This window comes from Erinaceus europaeus, chromosome 3, assembly GCF_950295315.1.
Source record: "Erinaceus europaeus chromosome 3, mEriEur2.1, whole genome shotgun sequence".
NCBI classification, from domain to species: domain Eukaryota; kingdom Metazoa; phylum Chordata; class Mammalia; order Eulipotyphla; family Erinaceidae; genus Erinaceus; species Erinaceus europaeus.
In genome coordinates, this window is record NC_080164.1 from 80,889,219 (window position 1) to 80,901,899 (window position 12,681).

At 42.0% G+C, this 12,681-nt stretch overlaps 1 protein-coding gene across 1 annotated transcript in view; it reads left to right on the top strand.

Annotated features, from left to right (window-relative positions):
* The first annotated feature begins 7,280 nt into the window (after nt 1-7,280).
* MYO5C (myosin VC) overlaps nt 7,281-12,681 on the top strand; it is a 119,107-nt gene continuing 113,706 nt past the window's right edge. The window contains exon 1 of the mRNA XM_007528823.3: nt 7,281-7,366. Within this exon, the coding sequence (XP_007528885.1) occupies nt 7,340-7,366 (27 nt within the window). The 5' untranslated portion in view covers nt 7,281-7,339. The remainder of the gene's footprint in view (nt 7,367-12,681) is intronic.

Sequence of the window (12,681 nt, forward strand, 5' to 3'; positions counted from 1 at the left end):
CAAGAGGCCCAGAGAGTACCAAACAGAATCAACCCAGGCCTGAAGACACCAAGACACATCATAGTCACAATGAGAAGAAGTAAGGATAAAGAAAGGATCCTAAAGGCTACAAGAGAGAAACAAAAAGTTACATACAAGGGAAAACCCATAACATTACCTGCAGACTTCTCCACTCAAACTCTAAAAGCCAGAAGGGAGTGGCAAGATATCTATCGAGCCCTGAATGAAAAAGGGTTTCAACCAAGTATAATATATCCTGCTAGACTTTCATTCAAACTAGATGGAGGGATCAAAACCTTCTTAGATAAATAACAGTTAAAGGAGGCAACCATCACCAAGCCGGCCCTGAAAGAGGTTCTAAAAGACCTCTTATAAACAAGAACATCACTATAATACTTGCAATATATCAGAGCAAACAAATTTTTTTTAACAATGCCACTACAATACATTAAATCCATAATATCAATAAATGTCAATGGCTTAAACTCACCCATCAAAAGGCACAGGGTGGGGGGATGGATCAGAAAACATAACCCAACCATATGCTGCTTGAAAGAATCCCATCTGTCACAACAAGATAAACACAGACTTAAAGTGAACGGATGGAAAACTATCATACAGGCTAAAGGACCACAAAAAAGGACAGGAACAGCCATTCTCATCTCAGACACGATAGATTTTAAATTAAATAAAGTAATAAAAGATAGGCAAGGACATTACATAATGATTAGAGGATCAATCAGCCAAGAAGACTTAACAATTATTAACATCTATGCACCCAACTAGGGACCATCTAAATACATTAAGCACCTACTGAAAGAATTTAAAAAATACATCAATAGTAATAGAATAATAGTGGGAGACTTCAATACCCCACTCTCACACTTAGACAGATCAACAAAGCAGAAAACAAATAAAGATACAAGAGAATTGAATGAAGAGATCGACAGACTAGACCTCTTGGACATTTTCAGAGTCCTTCACCCCCAAAAACTGGAATACACCTTTTCAAATCCACATAACACATACTCAAGGATAGACCACATGTTAGGCCACAAAGACAGCATCAATAAATTCAAGAGCATTGAAATCATCCCAAGTATCTTCTCAGACCACAGTGGAGTAAAAATAACATTTAACAACAAACAGACAATTATTAAAAGTCACAGAATTTGGAAACTAAACAACATGCTCCTTAAGAACCATTGGGTCAGAGAGTCACTCAAGCAGGAAATTCAAATGTTCCTGGAAACTAATGAAAATGAAGACACAACCTATCAAAATATTTGCAACACAGCTAAAGCAGTACTGAGAGGGAAACTTATAGCCATACAATCACATATTAAACACCAAGAAGGAGCTGAAATGAACAACCTTACTGCACACCTCAAGCACTTAGAGGAAGAGGAACAAAGGAACCCTAAAGCAACCAGAAGGACAGAAATCACTAAAGTCAGAGCAGAAATAAACAACATCAAAAATAAAAGAACCACACCAAAGATCTATGAATCCAAATGTTGGTTCTTTGAAAGATTAACAAACCCCTAGCCAGACTCACCAAACAAAAAAGAGATAAGACTCAAATTAATAGAATTGAAAACGATGTAGGAGATATCACAACATACACCACAGAAATCCAGAGAATCCTGCGAAACTTCTATAAATAACTATATGCCACCAAGCTAGAGAATCTGGAAGAAATGGAACAATTCCTAGAAACATATGCCCTTCCAAAACTGAACCAAGAAGAACTACAAAATCTAAATGCACCAATCACAGACAAAGAAATTGAAACCATTATTAAGAATCTCCCCAACAACAAAAGTCCTGGACCAGATGGCTTCACAAACGAATTCTACAAAACTTTCAGGAAACAGTTAATACCCATACTTCTTAAGCTATTCCTTAAGATTGAAGAAACAGGAATACTCCCTTCCACCTTCTATGAAGCCAACATCAACCTGATACCAAATGCTGATAGGGACAGAACATAAAAGGAAAACTACAGACCAATATCTCTGATGAACATAGATGCCAAAATATTAAACAAGATCTTGGCCAACCGGATACAGCAACATATCAAAAAGATTGTTCATCACGACCAAGTGGGATTCATCCCAGGAATGCAAGGCTGTTTCAACATCCGTAAGTCAATCAATGTCATTCACCACATCAATAAAAGCAAAGCCAAAAACACATGATTATCTCAATACATGCAGAGAAAGCCTTTGACAAAATCCAACACCCATTCATGCTCAAAACTCTACAAAAAATGGGAATAGATGGGAAATTCCTCAAGATAGTGGAGTCTATATATAGCAAACCTACAGCCAACATCATACTCAACGGACAGAAGCTGAAAGCATTCCCCCTTAGATCGGCGACTAAACAGGGCTGTCCACTGTCACCGTTACTCTTCAACATAGTATTGTAAGTTCTTGCCATAGCAATGAGGCAAGAGAAAGAAATCAAAGGAATACAGATTGGAAGGGAAGAAGTCAAGCTCTCACTATTTGCAGATGATATGATAGAAAGACCTAAAGAATCCAGCAAAAAATTACTGGAAGTTATTAGGCAATATAGCAAGGTATCAGGCTACAAAATCAATGTACAAAAATCAGTGGCATTTCTTTATGCAAACACTAAATCTGAAGAAAAAGACATCCAGAAATCACTCGCATTTACTGTTTCAGCAAAATCAATCAAATACCTAGGAATAAAGTTGACCAAAGAAGTGAAAGACTTGTATGCTGAAAACTATGAGTCGCTACTCGAGGAAATAGAAACTGATACCAAGAAATGGAAAGATATCCCATGCTCATGGATTGGAAGAATAAATACCATCAAAATGAATATTCTCCCCAGAGCCATATACAAATTTAACGTGATGCCAATCAAAGTTCCACCAAGCTTCTTTAAGAGAATAGAACAAACACTACAATCATTTATCTGGAACCTGAAAACACCTAGAATTACCAAAACCATCTTGAGGAAAAGAAACAGAAATGGAGGCCTCACACTCCCAGACCTTAAACTATATTATAAAGCCATCATCATCAAAACAGCATGGTACTGGAACAAAAATAGGCACACAGACCAGTGGAACAGAATTGAAAGCCCAGAAATAAATCCCAACACCTATGGGCATCTAATCTTTGATAAGGGGGCCCAAAGGATTAAATGGAAAAAGGAGGCTCTCTTCAATAAATGGTGCTGGGAAAACTGGGCTGTAATATGCAGAAGAATGAAATTGAACCACTTTATCTCACCAGAAACAAAAAGCAACTCCAAATGGATCAAAGACCTAGATGTCAGACCACAAACAATCAAATACTTAGAGGAAAACATTGGTCAAACACTTTCCCACCTACACCTCAAGGACATCTTTGATGAATCAAACCCAATTGCAAGGAAGACTAAAGCAGAAACAAACCAATGGGACTACATCAAATTGAAAAGCTTCTGCACATCCAAAGAAACTATTAAACAAACAGAGAGACCCCTCACAGAATGGGAGAAGATCTTCACATGCCATACATCAGACAAGAAACTAATCACCAAAATATATAAAGAGCTCAGCAAACTTAGCACCAAAAAAGCAAATGACCCCATGCAAAAATGGGCAGAGGATATGAACAAAACCTTCACCTCAGAGGAGATCCAAAAGGCTAACAAACATATGAAAAACTGCTCTAGGTCACTTATTGTCAGAGAAATGCAAATTAAGACAACACTAAGATACCACCTCACTCCTGTAAGAATGGCATACATCAAAAAAGGACAGCAGCAACAAATGCTGGAGAGGATGTGGGGACAGAGGAACCCTTTTACATTGCTGGTGGGAATGTAAATTGGTACAGCCTCTGCGGAGAGCAGTCTGGAAAACTCTCAGAAGGCTAGACATGGACCTTCCATATGATCCAGTAATTCCTCTCCTAGAGTTATACCCCAAGGACTCCATAACACCCAACCAAAAAGAGGTGTGTACTCCTATGTTCATAGCAGCACAATTCATAATAGCTAAAACCTGGAAGCAACCCAGGTGCCCAACAACAGATGAGTGGCTGAGAAAGCTCTGGTATATATACACAATGGAATACTATGCAGCTATCAAGAACAATGAACCCACCTTCTCTGACCCATCTTGGACAGAGCTAGAAGGAATTATGTTAAGTGAACTAAGTCAGAAAGATAAAGATGAATATGGGATGATCCCACTCATCAATAGAAGTTGAGTAAGAAGATCTGAAAGGGAAACTAAAAGCAGGACCTGATCAAATTGTAAGTAGGGCACCAAAGTAAAAACCTTGTGGTGAGGGGTAGACATGCAGCTTCATGGGCCAGTGGGGAGTGGGAGTGGGTGGGAGGGATGGGTCACAGTCTTTTGGTGGTGGGAATGGTGTTTATGTACACTCCTAGCAAAATGTAGACATATAAATCAGTAGTTAATTAATATGAGGGGGGAAATCAGTTGTATGTCTCAAAGTTTCTCAAAACACAAACTGAATCTTTTTAATATATAGGCTGTGTATTTAATATGCGGACTCTCTCAAAAGCCTAGACCAAGTAGATTAGAAGCATCCAATAGTATAGCTATATACAAGATACTGGATACTGTACAGCAAACCCTAACAAAAGGACTTTTCAAAGTTAACCCAATTACCAAATAATGTGATGATAACATTAACTATCGATTGTCTTTTGGAACCCTAAGACAGCAGGAACCTCACATCTCCACTATAGAGCCTCTACTTCCCCCAGTCCTGGAACCCTTGGATAGGGCCCACTTTCCTGTATGCATCTCCCAATCCATACCAAATAATATTGCATCCACCGATCACAACCTAACCAACGCAACGATTGCCACCTCAACATGCTTTACCTCAGACTGTGTCCAAAGACTTCACGTGTGGAATGATAACCCTTCAGCTTCATTACTTGGGTGAGACCTTTCCTTTAATAGTACACTCTAATTTCATCTCAGGTGGTTCACTTTCTAACAAAGTCCCATAACCTAGATATACACCAGTTTCTATGAGAGAGAGCTTATGTGCACACGTATCCATAAACTACTGCAAAATATATACCTGAAAGCAGGATTACACTAGAGTTTGCAGTGAGTACCTCCCTAACACTTCCTCTCCACTATTCCAAGCTTGGGATCCATGATTGCTCAACAAATTGTTTGGCTTCATATGTTAACTCTCTTTTCAATCACCAGGTTCCAGATGCCACCAGGATGCTGGCCAGGCTTCCCTGGATTGAAGACCCCACCAATGTGTCCTGGAGCTCAGCTTCCCCAGAGACACACCCTACTGGGAAAGAGAGAGGCAGACTGGGAGTATGGACCGACCAGTCAACGCCCATTTTCAGCGGGGAAGCAATTACAGAAGCCAGACCTTCTACCTTCTGCAACCCTCAATGACCCTGGGTCCATGCTCCCAGAGGGTTAGAGAATGGGAAAGCTATCAGGGGAGTGGGTGGGTTATGGTGATTGGGTGGTGGGAATTGTGTGGAGTTGTACCCCTCCTACGTTATGGTTTTGTTCATTGATCCTTTCTTAAATAAAAAATTAAAAAATAAAAAACGATAGACACCTGCAGACTTGCTTCACCACTTTTGAAGTGAACCCCCCCCCCCCGCCACAGGTGGGGAGCCAGGGCTTGAACTAGGATTCCTGCTCAGATCCTTGGGCTTCGTATCATGTATGCTTAGCCCACTGTGTTACAACCCAGTCCCCTGCTAGCTGATTTATTCCAGTTATACTGACACATTGCTTTTGGTAGAACTTACACCCATACAACATTAAATCCCTCCCCCAACTCATGAAACTGGTACATCTGCCCATTTATTCAGGCTTCCTTCTATGCCTTTGAAGAGAGAATTAATCATGTGTACACTTTTTTATGGAAGGGAGAAAAAGAGAGAGGGAAGAAGTTCAGACCACTGCATGGGACTCTAGCCTAGATCCTCGGGCATGCAAACTGTATTCCCTAACATGTTGAACTACCTTCCTGTTCCCCAGTAGTCTTGTTGTTAGTGTAAGCCCTGGGCATTATATTTTTGTTGACATTGTGATTATCTTATTTTCTTTAAAAATTTTATTGATAATAGTGGTTTACAAGATCTTGAAATTAGACTTGCACCCACCAACAAAATTCTGTGCTCCCTCCACACTTGATCCTCAACAATAACCAACATGGTTTTCAAAGTCTTAGAGACAGTTTGGCTACTTCTTCAGGTTTTTTTTTTGTTTTTTTTTGGAGGTTTTGTTGTTGTTTGCATCTGTGTACATTTTTGTGAATTAATGTGCTTCAATTCTCTGGAGTGTATGTATGAGTAAAACCATACAGTTGTCTTTCACCTCTTCATAATCCTAATTATTTTACTTCCTATCATGCTTTCTAAATTGTTTTTGTCTCATATAAAGGAAGTTTCACATTTGTATATTTTATTTTGATGTGGCCACCTGACTGATGATTCAAGTTCTTATTAGAGACAAAAAGGCAGAGGGGGCGGACAAAAAAGGCAGAGGGGGGCAGGTGGTGGCGCACCTGGTTGAGTGCATAAGGAGGGGGGTGTGGTGGACAGTGTTCAAGGCCAGGACCAAGCCCCAGTCCCCATCTGCTGGGGGAAAGCGTCACAAATGGTGAAGCTGTGCTGCAGGTGTCTCTACTGTCTTTCTCTCTTTTCTTTCTATTTCTCTCCAACTCTATCCAAAGTACATGAATAAAGAAAATAATAATAAATAGAAATAGGCAGAGAGTGTGTGTAAAACAGGTAGCAAGAGATCATGAAATTTCCTTCAATAAGGTGAGGAGGGGTCAGGCACAAGGCAAAGCAGGGCACTATCCAAGTGAGTTATTTCTACAGCTCGATCTAATGGTTTCAGTCTCTTGGATTTTGTACCGAAATAGTTATATCCTCTGCTCTTTCTAGCAAACAAGTGTGACTTAAAGGAACTAAAACTTGGACCAGGTAGGCCAAAAATAAACAATAAAAATAAATAAACGACCTGTTTCTTGCCTCCAGAGAGCGAGTCCAGAATCTAGTCTCCACCAGTACCTGGTCTTGCAGCTTTTTACCAGCCACCGCCCCCCACCGTCGGGTCCTCTACCCCCTCCGCTCCGCCCCCACTACCCAACACCCCTCCTTTGTCTGGTTCTCTGCTGGAGCCAGGTAAAGCACCAATCGGCACCTTGCTTTTTTTCTCTGGCTTCAGGCCAACTGCAACTAGCCGAGAGTAGATGACCCGCCCACCGCACCCCGCCCGCATGGGGAGCAGCCCAGGCCTCAGAGCCACAGGTGGCTCGCCCAGCGCGCAGAGCCTCCCCTGCCCATGGCGGTGGCCGAGCTCTATACGCAGGTAGGCCGCCCCAGAGACGCGCGGGAGGGAGACGGGCAGCACCTGTGCTCTGGGTCCGTACTTGTGCTCTGGACCCTCTGCAGCAGGCAGGGCCTCGGACAGCAATACCTGCCCAGGGCAGCAGGGGAGAAGCGGAGGCCAGAACCCCTTTTCTGTGAACCGGGAGTGTCTGGGGATGGGGTGGCGGTGGTGTAAGCTTTTAGGTTCCCAGATTTTTCCCTTGGCGTGGTCCCCTGAGCCACAGATACACACAGAGTTGCCCAGATCGCATCTGCTACCCGCTTGGCCCTTTGGGGGACCCCTTTAACAACTGGCACAGAAGCTAAGGAGGTCTTACTGGATTTAAGGTGCTGAGCTTACTTATTGCCACGCAGCAGCTTGCTGGCCAGGCCCCACCTGTAACAGCAGTTAAGGCCCTGAGAGTGCAGGACTCTTATCCTGTAAAGCCTCTCTACATGCTCAGGGACCCAGGGAAACACTAGAACATGCTACATAGACCTCTTTCCCTACTGGAGAAGCGACTTTTAATTATTTTTATTTTATGCCACCTGGGTTCTCGTTTCCAGTGAACATTTTTCCCCTTTCTGATAAAGACAAAAATAAAGGGTTTGTGGGTAGAGATAAGATAGAGAGAGAAAAAGAGAGAGAGAGAGAGAGAGAGCATTCTCCACCCATCTGGAAGCTTCCCCCCTGCAGTGTGGACCAAGAGATTGAACTGAGGACTTCATAACTTGTACACTCTATTAGGTGATATACTAACCTATCAGATTTCTTTCTTTCCTCTTCTCTTTCTTTCTTTCTTTCTTTTTTTTTTTTTTTTTGTTAATTGAGGGACTGATGGTTTACAGTAAATACTTGTAAAAATTGGTACTTTTTAAATTTAAAAAAATGTTATTTATTTTCCCTTTTGTTCCCCTTGTTAATTTTTTAATTGTTGTTGTAGTTATTGTTGTTGTTGATGATATTGTCGTTGTTGGATAGGACAGAGAGAAATGGAGAGAGGAGGGGAAGACAGAGATTGGGAAAGATAGACAGCTGTAGACATGCTTCACCACCTGTGAAGCGAACCCCCTGCAGATAAGGAGCTGGGCTTTGCACCACCTGTGCTTAACCACTGCACTACCGTCCGACTCCCCAAAATTGGTACTTTTATTGTTATTCCCAGGGCTTCACTGCTACAAGCAGATGTTTTTCAGATAAAAAGAAAAAGCAAAGACAGCAAGGCAGAGGAAGAGAAGGAAGCTTCCTCTGGTGCACTGGATGTTATTTTCAAATCTTGACTGAGTGTCTAGCAAAGTATACACCCTCACAGCTCAGCTCTCCGGCTAGCCCAAATGCTTTTAAAAAAATACTTATTTATGAGAGAGGGAGAGAGAAAGAAAGAAGAGAGAGCTAGAGTGTCACTCTGGCATATGCGATACCAGGAATCAAACTCTGGACCTCATGCTTTAGAGTTCACTGCTTTATCCACTGTTCCACACATAAGATGATTAAGCATTAGCTTTGCCTCTAAAGGAAGCTCCTAATTCCTTAGAGATGAGAAATGTCAGATAATTCAGCCTACTGAGATCTCCGGAGCATGGGAAAAGTGCTCTGGGAACCAGGGCTCCAAAGGATGGAGTCTTGGGACTGAAAAAGTTAGATGAAGACTTTATACTCCAGGGGTTTGCTGAAGATGACAGTTATCTAAGCCAGTGTTTCAGGAAGCTGGGCAACTAAGCAGTGCCCATGAGATTCTGTGTCCCAAGAGGGAGGATGGAATCAGAAAGCTGAACTCTTAGGTCTCTTAGATGTCTGGACGAGCATTAGGGCTACAGTGTTGTGATTGGAGGGTGGGGATGGCAAGAAGAAGCAGGCAGGGTGAGAGTACATGAGAGACAGCCAAAGGTGATGTATTTGGAGTTCAGTGTTGGGTGGATAAGGGGGGAGTATGTACAGAGATATCAGAGGAGTTTCTTAGGAAAACCACAAGCATATCTGCAGGGGTTGAGGTGGCCAGGGGCTTTGCAGGGGATGGAACTCTGTGTGGCTAGAGGTTAGTGTAGAGAGTGGATCACAGGTGGTAGTTGAAGCCCAGGCAGTGAGGAGGTAGTAAAAGAGGAGTGGAGGATTCATTGGAGGGCTTAGGGGAGGAGTCATCACAGAGGAGATGAGAGATCTGAGGAAACTGCAGGAAGAAAAGGGTACAAGAAGAAGGGGCTGCTCTTGGAAGGAGGTAGGATGAAAGTAGGAGTTGCTGCCAATCCAAGTGTAAAAACCATCCGTCTCTCTTCCAGAACTGTTTGGTGACAGTATGTCTCAGAAATAAGTGAGCAGAGCGGTCCAAATTGCTCACTTGGATAGTGTTCTGCTTTGCCACTTGTGTGGTCCAAGTTCAAGCCTGGTCCCACTGCATTGAAGGAAATTTTGATGCTATGGTCTGTGTCTGATTCTTTCTCTCTCTCTCTCTCTCTCTCTCTCTGTCTCTTCTGTCAGAAGGAAGGTAGGAAGAAAGGAAGGAATCAGATTGGGTCAAAAGGAGATGCAGTGAATAAAGTGTTGAACTCTTAAGCATGAGTTTCTGAGTTGGATCTCTAGCATCATATGTGCTAGATCCTCACTTCCTCTTTCTTATTAATAGATAAGTAAATTTTTTAAAAAAGGAAAACCGAGAAAGAAAAAATAATCATAACATTTGATCTAGCTATTCTACTGTTGGCCATCTTGCAGAGATAAAATGGTTTTGGCCATTGCTTGATCGCCTCTGGAAGTTCCTGCTTTCAAAACTCTGGAGCTGTTTTTTTTTTTTTTTTTTAAATGCCTGCTACAGATCAGCCCCTAAAGAGTTTGCAGGCCTTCTGAGTCCTGAGAAGGAACTACCCCAGGAAGGTCATGTGAGAACAGGTGACATTGTTTACATCAACTGCTGTGGCAAAGTTAGCTCTTCTTCCAGTCTGAAGTGTTCCCTTGTCGGTGGGGTGGAGGAATGTGAGGAAGTCAGAAAGGGCTGAGTAGGTGTATCCTACATGGAACTGGGTAAACTTCACAGTGTTGACTTACCAGGCTGGGCTGCAGTGGTGGGGCTCAAAATGGCTGCCAGCCCTGCCAGCAAAGGCCTGGGAATCATCACATTTAGAGGAGGCCATTTGTGTTCCCTCCAGAAAGCAGCAGCCATCTAGTTCTTTATGGCATTATATTGCTTAATACTTAGTACAGCTTTTAGGCAAACCGCCTCACCTGGATAATATGCTGTTTTGCCATGTGCACGGTCTGTTTGAGCCAGTCCCCACACACTGAAGGAAGTTTTGGTGCAGTGGCTTCTCACCTGTTGCCCCTCCTCCCTTGCCTTTCTGTCTTCATCTAAAATAAAATAAAGATAAAAATCATACTATGTTAGGCCTCCTTTTGTTCTCAAGGGCACTGTTACTACTTCCAAGTGTCCTTCCTTTTTCCTCTTCCCTCTCAGATAAGCAAAACAGTGCCTAACTTCCTCTGATATTTTCCAGATTCTCTTCCATTTCAGTGATAGTATGAAAACTAAAATTCTGGTTCAAGCCCCTGGCTCCCCACGTGCAGGGGGTTCACTTCACAGGCGGTGAAGCAGGTCTGCAGGTGTCTATCTTTCTCTCCCCCTCTCTTGCCCTCCTCTCTCCATTTCTCTCTGTCCTATCTAACAAGGATGACATTAATAACAACAACAATAGTAACTACAACAACAATGAAAAACAAAGGCAACAAAAGGGAAAATAAATATAAAAAATTAAAATTAAAAAAAGAAAAAAGAAAACTAAAATTCCTGGTGCCGGATATTCCAGGTCCTGTTGGAATTGGGGTTCAGAATTTTCTGGTCACCCTCCCCTAACATATACCCTCTCTGGGAGTATGGACCAAAGTTCTTTTTGGAGTACAGAAGGAAATAGTTATGGCTTCTGTAGTTGCTTCTCTGCTGGACTTGGATATTGGCTGGTTGATCCATACTCTCAGTCTGTCTCTTTAAGGATTTATTTATTACTTAGTGACAGACAGAGAGAGAAAGAGAGAGAGAGGTCTCCAGAGCATAACTTAGGCAATGACAGGGATCAAGTTCAGGACCTTAGACTTAAAGGTCCAATACTTTACCACTGCTTTACCTCCTAGGTTGCTTAGAAAGTGTTGATTTTCATTTTAGGTGGGGTTCTCTCAAGTCCCATTTTCAGTATTTCACAACAGATGGTACATTTGTTATTACTGGTAAACTTACACTTGAAGTCTGTAGTTAACGTTCAAGTTTTGAAGACCTCACTCCCCTCTAATTACACCTTAAGGATTTTTCTTCATTTTAATAGACTTGGGAAATAGTTCAGTAAGTTACAGCTCAAAACTTGCATGCATTAGGGCCCTGGTTCTGTCTCCAGTATCTGCCATATGCTGACTTCTCATGTCTCTTTCTCATATAAACAAATCATTATCAGAAAGACCCCCTCTCTAGATACAGTCAGGGGCCCAGTTTAGTCCAAAGTAACATGGTTCTGCCTCAAAAGTCTTGCACAACAGCATTGACCCAGTTTGGTCAAGAACAGTGGTGTAGTTGTAGAGGTTATCACTCCCTCTTCTACTTTTTTTCTCTGTCAAAAAGAGAGAAGAAAAAAGAAAAGAAAAGAAAAGGGAAGGAGAGGAAAGGGAACAAAAGGAAGGAAAAGGACAAGAAAAAATGGGAAAACGTGACCATCAGGAATGGTGGAATCATTGTACAAAGCCTAGTGATAACCCTGATGGCAAAGAAAAAGAAAGTATTCTGGATGGGCAGAAAAAAGCCTTTCTGAGATGACTATGTAATGATCTGTGTATGTTTGTTTATTTATTTATTGCCACCAGGATTATTGCTGGGAATCCATGCTTGCACAATGACTCCACCACTCTTGGTGGCCTTTCTCTTTTTTTTTATGATGGAGACAGAGAGAAATAGAGAGGGTGGGATAGGGGGTAGGGTGGGAGACACCTGTAGCACTACTTGTAAAGTTCTCTCAGTGAGTCAGGAGACTTGAACTTGGGTCCTCACTCTTGGTAATGTGTGAGTTTCACTGGATGAATCACTATCTGACTCTCATTCTTTAGTTTTAATTTGGGTTTTGTTTTGTGACTTTTTAAAAAGATTATTCTTTTTATTAGTTATAGACCTTATTTATAATTATTGGATAGAGACAGAAATTGAGAAGGGAGGGGAGGGGCTGGGTGGTTAGTTGCACACTGGGTTAAGTGCACATGGCACAAAGTGCATGGACCAGTGTAAGAATCCCCGTTTGAGCGATGAAGCAGGTCTGCAGGTGTCTTTATCTTTCTCTCTCCCTCTCAGTCTT